We start from the raw sequence: 17,275 nt of genomic DNA on the forward strand, positions 1-17,275 counted from the left end.
TCGAACACGTCTGGTGTCTTTAGTCAGTCAATCGTTAGTTAGTTCAGGTTAGTTCGAATGTAACAATTTTCTCCGGAAGAAACTCCACATTCCACATAATTTTTGCTATTCTTGCTCCTTTCGCTGATCAGGGCATAGTATCACTCAGTTAAGTTCAAGCCTGGAAAGAAATCCTAATAAGATGATTTGTTTTCAAAGGGGACATGTTTTCCATACTATTGGATTCTATCAGTGCCATATTCATTTCCCTCCACTATTCACATTAGAAATTGGTTGGATATCTAAGCGAATCTTCAAATTCTATGCAAACAACAACCAAATAACTGTGCCTCATTCCGTTTATTTTCGATCACAAATAGTATTTTTCTTTGTCGATTGGGGAATTAAATCGAAAAACCATTCCAATTTCTCTCATAGTTCTTCTCAATTATTGATCCAGAAAAATTCTTATATCGTAGAACAAACAAAGGTCACTTTCGGCACACTTATGAACGTTTTTTGTAGTCCGGAATCAATCAAACATAACTTTAGTCTCCGCTATCTCAAATCATTTTACTATTCCAGTGGTTAACGTTGCATTGTCCCTTAACTAAAAAATTAATTAAAGCGAATTTTTAGTACCTCTTCCCTTAGTCACGGCCATTTTGGAGACTATCCAGGTTAGCAAAGATTAGTAAAACCTCCAGTAAGGCGAACTACAAGAAACCATTTCATGTATGGAATATGGAACATGTAGAACTGCGAATACGTATTTTTGGGTGTATGAATATTCAAATTAAAGATAAACCTGGAACTTCTTATTTCATCAAGGAACCGGGGAAATTTCCTGGTCTTCTTGGCAATTCATGTTTCGAGTTATTCAAGACTGGTAAAAATTTCGTAGTAAAAAAAGTAATTTGCTTTATATATATTAAAAATATATTAAAAATGAGACGTTTCATATTTGAATGTACGTTATTAATGTTTTGCTTTAATTCTTATTTTTATTTCATCGTTTCTCTGGAAATTATCTTTCAAACAGCACCGGCCTTATAGGGAACGAAGTTGGGCGACGGCCCAACGCGGCAGACCAGAAAGGGCGCTAGACTTGCTAAGGTCGGCCCTGCTTCAAGTAAACTCACCACAACTTCGAACTATTGACCCTTAGGGTTAGTTCGTGGAGAAATTACCACTGAATAGTTCGCCTATTCTAATTTCCATTCCAGTTTCTTCTGCTAAACAATTATATTCAAATAACACAGAGACATATAGATCACGTAATACTTTTGTGCCTTTTATGTTGTGAGTGAATACTTTAAACCGCTATAGTTGTTAGCAAGCATTGCCAAAGCATTTCCTGGTTATATCAGATCCTTGTATCAAGAGCCCTTATTCAACCGCCTGAGTTAGGTATGTAACTAGTTAATAGGTTTCCGTATTGTTTTCACCTTGATTTTCGCATAGAAATGCTATCTTTGTTGCAACTTGATATTTGTAGTCAGTAACTCTGTAAAATTGATGGAAACGTTCGATATGCAGAATTACAAACGTAGAAGAGAATATATTGTGTTGAAGAGTTGCTCACCAGCACACCCGCAGCACCGGTTTTGTAAGGGGGCAAGGTTGAGCCACAGCCCAGGGCGGCAGAACAGCAAAGGGGGCGGACATTCCTGGTCGGCGGTTTTGCTTGTGGGTAGGGGGACGGTAATTAAAAATTTCGCCCAGGGCACCAAACTTGCTAAGACCGGCCCTTTACACTAGGTACCTAACCAAATAAAATTTCAAAAGAAATGAAAAAAAAAGGTTTTGATTTTTTAGCACGTGCAGACGTTAGAGAGCGTAATAGAGGTGATAAGTTAATTCAGTAAGAAGATTTTCAATAAACTTCATTATGAAAACCTGTTTGAAACAGTTTTTGCACATGTTCCTCGTTACATATATGTATATATAGAATTGGTCATAAGCTCCTCATCAGCTCGAATTTCATACAGAAAACATCTTTTCAGTTCGCTAATGAGGTGTACGTTAACAAATTCCTTAAATGCTCATTATTAATGACACGAAACTTTGTCAAACGCATCAATGTTAAATACGGGATTTTGTTTTTGTGGTAGAATTATTACTTATGGAAGATTTTGAATTTCATTTGAAGTCTTGTGAGAAATGCTTGTTAGTGAATAAAAGGTCGAATAAAAGGGTCTATGAGATTATGCAGAAACCATGACCACTTGTATCTTGAAATAATTCGCTTGACCCTTCTTCCAAATCTAATCTGCCGGCTATTGAGCTCGTCACCATTTTCGAAAATCTGAAACTCTGCCATAAATGTGAGTGTACTGGACGTAGAATGTTAGCTTCAAGGAGGACGCATATTTGCTCATTGTGAAGAATGTCTATTATTGTCAAATTCCTTTCGGGGCTCTCTAATTATTGGTTCCTTTCGCGAGTTTTCTTTCTTTTTTCCATTTAGTTTTTGTAAACTTTGCACGACGAACTATAGAAATGTTCTAAGATTCAGTTACAATTCTATCTCTTCAGAAATTCTATGCCATACACGACATTGCTGCTGTTAGATGGCTCAATCGATGCCCTGCGGGTGCGGTGCACCGCCTTCTGCCAGTTTTTTTTTTAATGATCACCCATTACTTTCAACGTTTTCCTTGAGGAATATTTCCAGATACTAATTTATGAGATGAACCTAATTGTTTTCGAAAATGTTCAACCCCCTCTCGTTGTGTGCATTTCTTTGACCACCTGTGAACCTGAACTAACTGCGTCAGCGAATCCAGTACGAACCGAAAAGTTAGATTCGGATTTGATTTGCTTTACAAATGAAGACATGAAATTCACATAGAAAGCTATTGCAATTCAAATAGTCTTCGAACTTTGGCGTGGCTTCTACTGAAGACTCTTTGTGCTTCTTATAAGCCTTAATCAACGCAGAGCGTTGGCCCTCGCTCTTGCACCTTTCACATGAGGAGAATCTTTTCTAAAGTTTCTTCAACCTTAAAATATTCCATTCGCTCTAATTTACCCAAATACATTTCTTCTCGAATATCTTTGTCTAAAGTTCCATAAATCCTCTTTGCAACGCATTTCTCAATATCAATATGAAACGAAGTTATGAAGTTCATATCTGCCTCACATCTACCTCCATATTAAATCATACACGACTGAAATGCGTTTCATGTTTAAATGTCAAGATATGTAGCATTTATTCGAGCTGTTGCAATATATCTTGGAGTAGTTTGATTAAACGCATGTTGAGCCTGGTCCAATTACTTCGCCTTGAGTTTCCCATTGCGGTAACTGCTCTCTCTTTCGATATTAAAAGCATATACATATCTGATCAGATGGTATTTGCATAGGTACACATTCCTTGACTCCAAGCTACAAAACGAACTAAAACCAAACCACCTTTATTATTAAAATTTGGTATACCTGATATCGAGGCAAAAATCACAAAAATCCCAAATCGGCGTGCCATGTTCGTTGGAAAGTTCTTTAACACTCCAGCTTCGCAATCCCTTCACTAACACTCCATGAACCAGGAGAAAATCCGTTATAAAGCTTTTAATCAAAGGTGCATGTCCCTGCGGTTTCGTCCAGATTTTCGCACAAGAACTAACTTCGAAGGATAGTTTCTATCACTATGAAAATCCATGCGTTACGATGAGGATGAGCACATAATGGCACTAGTTTTTCGTTCGCTGAAGAGAAAACGAAACTTTTCGCGCGCCGCAACTCTGCGGGAAACTCTCTCGTATTTTCCGACTATTATGGAAACTTCAAATCTCCGCACGGCTTTGAAGCTGCACGTCGAATAACGCGGCAACTGGCAACTTTTAACCAGTTTTGACCGTTAACGTTCGCGGCGCCTCCAACGGCTAAGAACTGAAGCTGATCATATAGTCTAGTGCGCAGTCATGGACAAAGCACGAGCTTCCAGCTTGAAGGGCTATCGGTATTCAGCCCTTCCTTATCACTAAACATACCCATATTACATTAATCTATACATATTTTTACAAAAATCCAAAATCGGTTTTTCACCCCCAATGCGAGTTAGTTCTTTTGGACAACCAGGAGTTTTTCAGCAGCTCAAGATGTGAGGACGTAACGGACTGACTATAGCAAAAGAGCAGTGGCAAGGAATTAGCTATGGAGTCCGCTGTGAGCTGTTAAAGGTAAGGCCAGGTTTACGTTATGGATAACACGGTGTGATAGACTATAGGTCAGGGAAGGAGATAAGAATATGTGGCCAGCTGGTGGTGATGAGCGATGGACGAAATTGAGAGGAGCAAATGGAAATTTGAAGCTTTATGTAAAGATTAGTATAAGCTGTAATAGGAAGCACTGCCAAACGAACCAATTTAACGGTTTAATTGGGGAAGGAAATCATTAAAATTTTAATATCGTTACAGTCTGTACATATTTGTTGAAGGTTTGGGTATATGAGTTTTAAATTTAATTCCGTGTGTATTCTGCGAAAAAATATCTCATTGTTTTGGTCGTGCTCAACAATGCAGTCGTTGCTTAACAATAGTGCACCACTAACATTGAAAATTCAAAGCTCGAAGGGGGAGAATATTGGCCTTTCATTCGTATTTGTATACCATCCTGAAGATAAGGTCTGCTGCTCCAAACTAAATATCCTCACGTAATCCGAAAAAACTCAAAGCTAATGTGTTATACAGCACGAAATCCTCACTTTAAACCACGAACTGAAACCCACTACAAAAAGAGCCAAAAGTTGTAATTTGCAGCTCGAAAAATCGCAAATCTGTCTTAGGTTATAGCTTAGGCGATTTTAATGGATAGCAACTTTTTTTCATATTTCAATTATACTCATATTTCCGTTATTTGTTTTAGAAATATCTCGCTTTTAATGATTTTATTAAAAAGTGGCGCGTGCAGACCAGGTTATCATTAATAAGAGATAATGGTAAAGTTCAAAGTAAAGTTTGAGTATCAGAATAAATTGTTAAGTACAAAGTATTCTATAGCCCAGACTTTTCATTAGGAACTTGGAAACTATAAATGATGTAGTGTCGATTAAATCGAAGCAAAGGAGTGCAATTGAACGGTAATTGTGGGAAGGTGGTAAACCAAATGGCTTTTTGAACCACCTAAATTTTGCAAAACTATTTTTATTTCTTCCCGTTCTTATTTCAAAAGATATTTTTATACTTTGCTATGGGCACTTTTCCACTCCAAAAAAATTCCACAATCAGAATCTCGATTCGACGTTTCGTCTTTGCACCACCATCATCAATAAGGAAGCAAGATGGATATTGCTTTTTTTATGTGTCTCTTGTAAGCAGCTTTTGTTACGTACTTACGGGTTTTCTGACATGTGTATGTAGTTCCTACAATCCCGAGACAGATTACACTTTGCAACACTCTGCCGACAATATCTTGCACCCTCTGTATATTTAACTTTTTAAAAATTTATATATCGTTGTAGATAAAGAGTGTATTTTACAATGGTCCGGCTGTGGGCGTGGATAACCCCACATCGTGGATAAAGTGATTGCTAAAATCTACAGGATGATATTTGTCTCTGATGCGACTTGGAGAGAACCAAAAGAGTGTCTGATATGGAAAATGTCATCTTGCAAGGTGTCTAAAGGGGTAAACCTAACTGGATATCAAAATTGCGACAAAATATCTTGAGAACCATTGAACCTTTCAGCTGCATTTTGATCGATTTCGATCACAAACTATTTGTACATATAAATTGATATAGATATTTTGACCCAAAATACTTTATTCTACAACCTGAAAGTCTTGCTACAATTACAATCCACCACCTTGTATACCACAGATGTTAAAATACCTGCAGTATTCTAAGCTTTTATGGCATACTGTACATTATATGTTAGGGCTTTTTTTGCCGGGTTTTTTATTAAATATTTTTATACACAGAACCACATCACATTTTTGCGTCAGAATAACACTTTATTCCTCAAATTATAAAGTTACTCGGCGTTGCCTTGTTCTCTATTTTCCAAGCAATTTTATTTTTCAAGAAGTTTCATTATCAAGTTAAGCGAAATATTTCATAAAAATATGAAGCTGCTTGATGAATACCTACCGATTTCTTCTCACACCGGAACTTAAGCTACGCCACTGGAGCCATACAAACATATCGGATTACCTGGTCATACCTCTCTATACCTATAGCACAATTTAAAGACCAGCCTACCTACCAGACTTGGTTCCACTTTTTTTCACTGCCAAGTTTATCAACAAATGTGTCGGAATCTGCTTCGATCGCGTGTTCTTAGGTCAACAATCAACAATCATGTTGTCTCATTGTACGAGACTTGATTAATGCTGCTGGGAGGATTTCATGCAGTGATTACTCGTTTAGAAGCTAATATATCAATTTCAAAGTTCATTATGTTGCCTTGGTACATTTCTCGTCGTTTTATTGATGGTGTTAATTGCAGTGGGTGAACTTTTTAATTTCGCCATAGCACCATATGGTTTTCCAAACCTAATAGAGGACGAGAAAAACCTCGAAGACCGTTTGTAGGATATGTGATGCCCATTTCCTACGGTCACTCACACGCCATATTAGCCTGGAGGCTCCTTATTAGGAGCAAGTAACTTGGCATAAATAATATGTTTTCTTTTTAACTAAACACACTTCAAACAACTTCCAAAAATGGGAAAAGACCTTTTACCATGTTTCCAAGCCAATGCATTTGGTTCTCGACTTCAACACATTCTCAGCAAATAAATATGGCGGCCTTTGTTTTGTAATTTCAATTAGCATTGTCTGCTGTGGAAGGATGGTAATGTATGGAAATATAAAGGATGCTGCTGAGTTTTTAAAAAGTTCCTTCAATGCTTTTAAGAGTAAATTGTTTTGTTAGGATTAAACACAGACCAAAAATAGAAGTCAATCAAGAAGAAACAAAGTGTAATGTTGTGTAATGCTGCTAGCGATATTAGCCCAAGAAAGCGAGTTAAATACACGATAAACATTCCCCAAGGAATTGGACTCGCTTTTACAAGCGGATCCTTCTTTTGGATGGATTTTATGTTGGGTGGTCCAATATTAAGTGAATGTTTTAGATTATTTAGAAAGTCCCGTCTAAACAAGCTGTCATTTCGAGGAGAGATGAAAGGGGAAGAGGACAGATAGATTTCTTTATAAAACAGTTGTCTTTCATTAAGAATAACGCAATTCTGTTTATTTATTTTATTTAAAATCCAAGAAAAAAATCTTCGTTCACGTCCAGGATCGCGAAACGCAAAAAGACATAAGACAAATGTCTGCTTCGCGTTTGGTATTAAACCTAGTGAATTGCAAATTTTCCTTGATAGAGTAAATTCTTATAACCAAAGTGTCCCATTAAAGTTCAGCCCAAAAAAATATTTTTTCTAAAAAATCACGCATTTAGAACATTTCAAGTCTCAACAAATTTTAAACCCAGTCAGCTACGCCTCTGGTTTTTTAAGCCAGCTTTATTCAATTTGAGAGACACTTCCAGCCGGCATATGCCAAGAAGTTACCGGCGCAGTATGTTTTATAAAATGCGGGAAGTTTCTAAAAAAACTTTTTGTTAATATGTTAATTTGCACGTAACAAAGTACAAATCCAACCTGCTATGCCCCAGGTTTCACAAACAACAAATTTCCAATTTTGTTGGATTACTGAAAACATTTACAATTATGATATCCAACTAAAAGCTATGGCGTACCACGGTTTGGAAAAAAAAATGATTTTAGAAATTGGAGAGTTTATTCCTGCCGAGTTGCGATTATATTCTGCTACGCCTCTGATTTTAAACTAGTCAAACTGTCACTTTCGATCGTGCAATTGTCTACTCTGATTTGAAACAGAATAATGTTTTCAAAAACTTTTAGTTCTAAAAAATTGAAATTTTTCTATAACGAGTTGGAGATTTATTGTAGAAAAAATATTACTAGAGAACTAATATGTTACGCCACTGGTTTTAAGCAAATCCAATTGTTAACTTTATAGCTTTGCGTAACTTTCAGTTTGTCGGCAAGAAAATTTCAAATCTGTGCTGCTACAATCCAGTTTTAAGCCAATCAAACTGCCAACTCTGATTAACTTTAACCTTAATATTTTATCAAATCAGTGGCGTAGCATTTTTTAAGCACGAACTATTTCTAAAAAACTTTTAGTTTTATAAATTTGAACGTTCGTAGCACCTTACAAAAACCAGCCGGCTACACCTCTGGTTTTATATCAATGAAATTGCAAATTTTATTAGATAGGTATAATAGATATTTGATTACAACCACAATATCCCATTGAAGTAGAGAGTCCATCACTGTTATTTAAAACGCTAAAGTGTTAATTCCAATTTCCATGGACCGATTAAACACTTCAAATCATCATATCAGTGGCGCAACATAATTTTTTTTAGAACTAAATAAATTCCAACAAAATTTTAGTTTTAAAAACATAAAAGTTTGTGTGTTGAAGTGCGGATAAATGGGCCAGAACTTAAGGGGTGATATTGAATCTGAGCGTATTTTCATCCCACTTAGTTGGTCGTTGGTGCCGCTTCTCCCAGAAATCTCAACATCCATACAACTAAAAAGGTTCCTATTTTAAAATTTCCCAATTTCTACCTTCAATCAGTATGCAAGCAACGATGCATCAGGTAATCGAGTGCTAAGCCAAACGATCTCATAGCGATGCTTTTTGTAAAAAGCTCTAAAAGAGGCACTTTGCTTCGGCTTTATTTAAAGCTGGCCGGATAGCTGTCGTTAACTTTAACGCAAACTTTCCACAAATTTGAAATTGGATTGTTGGCTTTGCATTTGTATGGGCTCCAGGAAGTTTCTATCGAAAGGGCTGAATATTGTCGAATACCAATGTCAAGGTATATCCAAAAATTCTCCTCTTCCTCCCTCAAAGTTTTCAAATTATTTTGGAAATCTTTGGAAAAGGTAAACGAGAATTTTTCTGTCGTCTTGTGTGCAATCTTCTTGAAGGACATTTTCGAGGTTTGGTATCGATCCCCTCGTTTAATAAAAATTTCCATACGAGCGTATTCTTTCGGGAGCCATTCCGCGCCGTCGATAAAAACGTAACCCTAGAATTAGGAATGCAAATGTAACTACACAGCAAACAGTTTAGTGAAAAGCCGATGATAATGGTCGAAAACACGAAACAGTTCGTACCGAAACCATATTAAAAAATATTGCCTCGTAACATGTTCCAGGATTTTTCCAGAGATTTATTGAGCAGAGAGATAGTCATTTGGAATCGCACAGGATTAAGTTTAGTGAGCACTTCCAGACCTTTTTAAGCCATGAGTATTGCAATAAAATAAAAATACGTTTAAGTTCACTTAAGGACAGGTCGCAACAAAGAGTAGCATCTTAGTTTTGAATATAGATGGCCTCTAATGTGGAAAAGAGGACGTTCTTTCTCGCATTTTATGCATTACAATTTTGATTTTGCGAATTTCAACATATGAAGGAATCAGCTCGTTTCCACTTTTTAAAGTCATTTTGACATATTGTGACAAAAAATAACACAATTTTAATCTGAAAATGTAAAAAACCCAGACACTCCAGTGGGTTTTCGAAATATCAAGTGAAGAAGTTGAGAATGTTAAAATGAGCTTTCGCCCCTTTCGCAATTCGCCCAGAACTCTTCTTTAACAATGTCTCGCTTCTGACAAACAGACTGGAAAATCTATGACTGTATAAATATAATATTGATCACAAAAGCTGCAAACTTCGGGGCATCTCAATTATGTTGACCCTTCTTATGAATTTTTAAAGTATTGAATGCTGGAGTATTTGACTCAATTTTCATTCCCCTAAAGACCGTTCAGAATCCCTAGAAAATTCCGACTTTCAACAAGTAAACTCGAAAATATCAGCTTTCACAAGAAGAATTTTGATTTCAAAACCATCAAAATTCTGAGACGAATTTCGATTTTGAGCCTTTTTGCAATATTTACGCCGTCGAGCAAGTTCATGAGTTTTATTTGCGAACACAAGTTCAGATGGACTGTATCATTTATCATCTTCAAACAGACAAAGTGTAAAAATATGAATATCTTGGTTTCCTTTATTAATAGACATCCCAAAAGTTTGCCTCGTCACTTAAAAACGACCAGGCCGGGTCCTTCAGAATGTAAAAAATTAAAAGCTCTTCACAGACGACAGACGCCCGAGGAAAGCAGGTGTTGGCTCTGTCGTGTGCTGTCGGATTGCAGCTTTTGAAAAGAAGTGCCGAAATACTGTGTTTCTCGTTAAAAAGGGTCTGTGTGAGCATAAGGGCCAACCTAGGGGTGCAATTTTCTACCTGAGAACGTCGGGGTTTGTTATTTTATGCTGGCTTTGTGGGACTTTGGGGGAAAGTAAAATTCATCATCCAAAAACTCTCGTTATCACCAGAAATTTAGCAATTTGACCTTTCGAAGCTAAAATTATCACCTAGTAGTGAAAATTAAGTAAAAAATTGCGTTCCAGACACAAAGATCGAGCTGGATGCAAAATGAATGTACACGACATGGAAATGTGGGTGCCATGTTAATGGTTTTATAAAGGATGATCGATGACGGGTTTTCATCATTTTAGATGTTGCTTCGGATATATTTCCTCTACATACGACGTCGCCCAGCTAAAAGGTACACGGTACAACTGTCGAAATAGCTGAAGTATTATGACTGTGAAAAATGGGTGTGTGCAGTCTATGACTTATCGCTGAGCATAAATATCAGCTTCGTAATGATATTTACTAACAAAAGGATTAAATAATTCAAAATTTCCATATCTCTTTTTCTCCTTATAGAGGTGTTATTTTCTGCGCGATAGCAGTGAAAAATCTTCGTGTCAAATGCGAAATTTGTATATCTCGCTAGAATTTCAGAGATTTCTAAGCTTAGTGGAGCATAAACAAGTTATGAAATTTCACGTCGCCTGGTAGACAAGCAGATTTGTCTATACGCATTCATGTATTCTTTAAAATCCCATTTGAAATATGTCGCTAATAAAACGAAAACATACAAAAAATGACACAAATGATTTCAATATGTAGCCCATCAGACCCAATAAAAATATATACGATTCATATTTACCCTTCAGTTCGATCTATTTTTCACGTGATTGGATATTGCCGTCCCTCTGTCACGTTGTGCATAGAAGCAAACTCGTTAATACCTGTTACTGAAATATTTAAACATCTTATTAGAATCAAATAGCACACACAGCACAGTTACACGATTTCTATGAATGCTGCAGTAATGCACAGGTGATTACGAGAAATTCCATTACAACCAAATAAAACTATAAATTTAATAGCAGTTCAATGTTGATGCATTTTATTTATGATCAATAGTTGTCCTAGATTAGTGGACGAGAAAATTTCACTCGAAATTTTAATAAATTTTAGTTTGAAAATTTCACAATTTCGGCAGCAAGAGAAGGTCACAAATGAGGTCAGGAGATAAATTCACTGTAATTTGTTAGAATTTGCGATGTGCGAAACACCGTCATGGGAAATATTGTAAGCAATTTGTTAAAACAAAATGCCCTTCAAGTCGTTGCTTTGGTGTAACGCGCCCGTTATGAGCTTGCCAGATGGGGGAAAAAATATGGGTAAGGATAAGAGCAAATAGCCCTACTTTTTCGAAGATGCGGCCGCTAAATGTAATATATTTTTAAAAGGTCCCATCTCTGCACGATCTTAGTGGATCTAATGTTATCTACTGGAAGTTGTTGAGGTGGGGTGGTGGAGAAGCCCGCTTTCATCAACGGAATTTCGAAGCGGGAATTTTTGCTCAAAACTTAAGCTTCTCTACTACAACACCCCGAAAATTTTCGCACTCTTTGGAACTGTAATTAAGCAGAATGCATTTGAGCTTACGTGCCCCCAGGCCTATCTCTAATTATTTACGAGTTACGGAGTTCCAAAGATTTACGACTTTCTTTAATAGAACCTTCTGTACATTTCCCGACTTGTAGAGGCTGCAATCACGGGAGTGATGTTGTATGAAAAAGAGGAAAAAACTAAAAGCAAGGGTAAGCACTACAAACGAAACCCAATAAGGTTAAGGACAGAAATGGGGGATTTGGGGGGGAACGATGAATAACGAAGAGAAGAAGGGCGATGCATCGCAGACGCTCACCAATTGGAAAACAAGATTGAGATGTTCAAAAATTCAAAGATAAATTTATATTTCTGAAAATAATTCGCTCAAAATGTTTTTCGAATAAATTTCTATGTCCCAGGGGTGTAACAATTAAATCTGCGCATCGCCAGTTAGCTCGCAAATTAAATGCCCGAGAAACATGGGAAATTTCTTATTTTTTTGCGGAAAGAAAATTATTGCCAGCCTAATTAGTGCGCCGAGATGGGAGAGAATAGGAGCAATTAATTGCTCCTTAAGGGACAAAAGATGAAAAATTATTTTTCTTCACCCGCTGCTCGTAACATGGAACGCCCTATTTCCCGGCGCAAGTAGACACTTTTCCGGATAATTTTGCTTTAGTTGAAAGTAAACTGAATGCGACTACTAATTTAATTAAACTACCTAAAGTCCCCGAAGAAACGCCTTTATAATTTAATTACTCCTCGGGTTTTCCTTATTGGTTTCATGAGGAGAAACAGTTCGGGCCTTGCTAAAGGGATTAAGAACTATTTAAGTTTATTAAAACTACACGCTCCACCGAAAAACTTAGTTAATAATTCAGTTTTACTTACAAACACACAATGAGAGAGTCATTGTCTATTTTAAAATGCGCGAGGTCTGAGCAGAGCTAGTAACTCCGTTAAGTTATTTAGTGGGAAAGTTTTAAAAGGAAACTTTGAGACATATTACTATTTACTTACATTGTCTTATCTCGTGGGAATTCAAAGGATTCCCAGTAATTTTGTCTACTTACTGGAAGCAGAGTTTAATTTTATTTCGCTCGTAAATAACTTTCCAGCCAAAAAATATATTTTCATCAATCTCGGTCATTGCTCTATCATTTTTAACACGTTATCGTTTTGTACATTACTAAAATAAAAACTGATGCATGATGCACACAACTGGGTGCATCACTACACTGCAGAGATTAAATGACACGAAATTTATCGACATAATATAAAACTTTCCATCCAAGTGGAAAAGGAAAAAATTGCGTCATATTGATGCAAAAGCTGTAATGAACTGGTCCCCGATGATTCGGCCACAAATCAGCTATTACAATCGTTTTAATTAAATGAACTGAAACCAACGTTAACCACATTAACCTGGAGCTAATACATTCGATAAATTACATTGACTACTTCATGTAAAATTTATCGTATCAGCGAGAGAACAATGTACGTTAAAGGAATTAAATTGTTCTATATAGAGATGAAACGCAGTGTTGGTAAACTGAAATACGGAATCCCTTGTCGGGTATCGAAGCTGAGTTCCTGTTGTTACTTGAAATTACTTGAAATTCTGCGTAAACGATTGCGATTAAGAATTTTTGCAGAACTCCTATTGACCTCATCTAGCAAACTATTCGGCAACTCTTTGAAATTCAAAACAGGAATAACCAACGAAGTACCCTATGTCAAGGTACCAAACCTGACCAGATGCGCCCGAGAATTCTGATATTTAAATCACAGCGAGTTTTTGGTACCTTTAAGCACCTATCAGAGGTATTTTTTAAAGTCAGTAAACTTCATTAACAAGCCTGAATAGCGCCCTGTTTCAATCAATTAACTCTGCTAAAGACGCCCCTGATTACAGTGGAAAAGTAGCAGTTCAAGGGTTTTCCCAGTTGACACGATTCACTCAGTCTCACAGCTCCTTTAACTGATCAGTAAATCCAGTGATTAATGCCTTTTTTAGGAAATTTAAGGGGAAATTCCCTGGAAAAATCTTAATAAAATTGTAACGTGTTTTGATACGTGCTGCAACGTTTTTGAAAAATGGTTGTAAAAAATTTAAGAAATTGCGTTCAGTTTTGAAAGCGCATGAATTTTCTCTCGTTACGGGGTTTTAATAAGATAATTGCTAGTCAAGACAATTTGATACCTCCTGTATAAACTTCGGTTCCTCGAAAATTACACGTTTTTCAACTGACGACTGATAATTGATATTTCTTGATTCATTTCAACAATGCCCCTAAAAATTGAATATGCTTGAAAATTGAACTCTCGAACCAAATTATTGACGATGAAGATGGGTTTTCTATACAAGAATTGACATAAATTATGAATGAGGTGATTCAATAAAGGTCTGCCATCGATCTTCATCGTGGGGACGGGGAGTAAATTGTGAAGACAAGTTTGTTGACCGAGAGGCGGAAACTTTTGGGACTGGGTGAGGAACCATGACTTTTAGGCACCAAACTTTCAATAAATGTTTATTGTTTTGTTCAGGGATATATGCCATCAAAAGCGCCATAAGATCAGCATCCTTCATCGTTCTCTAAACACGTTCCACATAGGACTCTGAATGCGACTCCCATTACTTATCGTCTTCATCAACGCCATGAAATAGGCCAGTATGAGAACCTCTAATGACTTGTTAACCATAGAAATACATTATAAAAAAATAATTGGCAGGTGACTACGTGAAAGAATATTACTTAACATCTAATGTAGCGTGACAGTGGTTAGTTAAAAATGTAAAACAGTTATCGTGTTTTCGTTTTAATGGCCAAGAATATCGTAATAACACTATTATTTGACATGGTGGTGTTTTTGTTGTTCCGATGTGTATCATTGTGATTACCTAAATTAACGCATGTTTATATACTTAATAAGCACAATATATTAATTCTGATCAATCAGGCAAGCGATTAGTTAATCATTAATCTTCCAAAGCAGTAAATATCACTTTTTTTGGTACGTTCTTAACCGCCGACAGCTGCAAAATTTGCAACTTTATTCGACAGATGCTTTATCATCGTTTCTGTGCTTCGAATTGATGAACGATCATAGTATTTAACTTTCCAGCCCGATTTTAAAGCTTTCGGTTTGGAAAACTCTTAAAACGCCGTTTATTATTATATACCCTTTGTTTTCGCTATTATAAAAGACGGGAGTGAAAATCGTCCTAACTCTTAATAGCTATATTTACGAGTGGTCAAACACTTGAAGCAGCAACTTTCCTGCTCTTTTATGACTATTGGAAACTTTTTAGTGCCGTTGGCTGCAAGTTTCCTCGATTTTAATGATGGCAATTTATTAATATAAGGAGAATTTTATTCGAAGAAATTTTATTTATAATGCCAAGTTTCGCAATTGCTCCAGTTCAGGAAGTTACAACGAGAGTGTTTCAAGGATCTTTCTGCTATCGATAACGACTTTAAAATTGTTTTACTGCGTTTATTGGAGTTCAAAAACTTTGATTGCATATTGGAAACATTCCCATCTTTTCGTTATTGAAATAGGACCCATTAAAATGTGTTCGGACCTATCGAATAACGTCAGCTGTGCAACAGAAGATTTATTATTGGCTTGGGGTTTGCCGCACGACCTTTTCAATATGTGGCAGACATTAATATGAAACGGCTATTAGTGGATATTAAAATCTTGTTGGGCAAGTGATTCATTCGAGCCTTGAAGAACAATTTGAAAAATGTACGTTATTAAGTTTGCCAAAACCTCCCGAGGCCTGCGCTATTATTTCCACCTGGCCGTCGAAAAACTTGCTGACAAATAAGGACAGCGGATGATATTTCAAAGCTCAACGTTAACAAATAACGAATCTACACGAAAATGTGTTTTGCGAAAAGAAATATTTTCCTGACATATTGCGAAAGTTTTTCTAAGAGGCAAACATCAAAAGTGAGGAAAGTAGGACGTGTTTTCTTTGGGAGGGTGATGAGTGTTACATAGCAGGTGTCCGAACTTAGTTTCATATTACTGGTATGATAATTTGAAGTTTTTTTAATCCTCTTTAATGAACATATAGGGGGTCTCGACGGATTCTTGTTTTGGGAAGTTTACAGGGACGCGCTCCGAAAATGCATGTGTCCACCTGGATCTCCGCCCATCCTCGAGATCCCTTCGTCCACCCTCCCTCTCAAACGCATATAAGACGAAGCTAACATTTCTCCCTGCCATACGAGGATAGTATCAAAAGTACCCGACCTGACATATTACAAACACCTAATCTTAAAAAGCTCGTGTCTAAATCGCGTTTGTTATGAAGACGTTTTTAGTGAACGCTTTTAGAGATTTTGTGAACATGGGAAAAATTGGCCATCCATACGAGACTCGATGCTTTCATTTGAAAGGTCTTGGCCCGTCCAACATCAAAGCGGAGTTAGATTGTGCTCTGGGGGAATCTGGTCCTTTATTAACAACTGGAAAATATTGGGTGGCAGAGCTTAACGCAGCTCAAAGCTGCCAAGACGAACTACGCAGTGGTCTACCCAATGAGGTGACCACTCCAGAAATTCTAATGAAAATCCACAAAAATGTACTGGAAGACATGATAGGTATTTCAAAAAGTACCGGACATCGCATTTTGACCGAGCAAATGGATATGGACGAGCTGTGCGGAAGATGGGTGTCGCGATTACTCACAATCGAGCAAAAACAGCGCCCTGAGAATGTTTCAAGGGCAAAGTTTCGCTGCAATAAAGCCGAGTTTTTGCGTCGATTCATAACCACGGATGAAGCATGGGTCTATCATTTTATACTTGAAACGAAAGGAAAGGTGATAGCGTCAGTTTTTTGGGATGTACGTGGGATAATTTTTATTAACTATCTTTCTAAAAAAAAACAATAAACGGAGAATATTGTACAAAATTATATGCAGTGTTTGAGCGAAGAAATTAGGAAAAATCGATCGCATTCGGCGAAAAAGAAAGTCTCGTTTCATCAAGACAACACACACCAGTCCACACTTCTGTCATCGCGATGGCCAAAATCAATCAACTTGGTTTCGAACTTTTTCCTCGCCCACCCTATTCACCAGATTTATCCCTCTCAGATTATTTTCTATTTCAAAATGTAAAAAATGGCGCAGAGGAACGAGATTTGCCAATAATGAAGAGGCGGAGTCCGAGGTTGATACCTATTTTGAAACATTCTTATTATTAACAGGGTATAGAAGCCATAGAACATCGCCGAGAAGATTGTGTCAGTCTCAAAGAAGACTATGTTGAGAAATAATGTAATATTTTCCCTTTTTTTTTTAGGTGTTATTAAGTCGGGTACTTCTGAGATTGTCTTCTTATCAGCAATACTCACTGTTATGTTCAAATCTCTGTTTTTCTTTCTATAACCATGTGTAAAGATTTGAAGTTCGAGTTCATTTCGTTTTCACTTCCAAATTACGTCAAAATCAACAGT

General features: G+C 36.8%; 2 protein-coding genes across 4 annotated transcripts in view; both read right to left on the reverse strand.

The window, feature by feature from the left end:
- The window catches only part of ed (echinoid), a 100,844-nt gene extending 97,033 nt beyond the window's left edge, over nt 1–3,811 (reverse strand). For 2 of the 3 annotated variants that reach the window (XM_066396013.1, XM_066396012.1), the window contains exon 1: nt 3,421–3,810. In XM_066396013.1, the coding sequence (XP_066252110.1) occupies nt 3,421–3,466 (46 nt within the window). In that variant the 5' untranslated portion in view covers nt 3,467–3,810. Of the gene's footprint in view, nt 1–3,420 lie in introns of all 3 variants that reach the window. The other variant, XM_066396014.1, reaches the window with a different exon arrangement.
- The window catches only part of RpL15 (ribosomal protein L15), a 161,544-nt gene that overhangs the window by 115,246 nt on the left and 29,023 nt on the right, over nt 1–17,275 (reverse strand). The gene's annotated exons all lie outside the window — the stretch shown is intronic.

Source organism: Euwallacea similis, chromosome 13 (genome assembly GCF_039881205.1).
Source record: "Euwallacea similis isolate ESF13 chromosome 13, ESF131.1, whole genome shotgun sequence".
Taxonomy (NCBI): Eukaryota; Metazoa; Arthropoda; class Insecta; order Coleoptera; family Curculionidae; genus Euwallacea; species Euwallacea similis.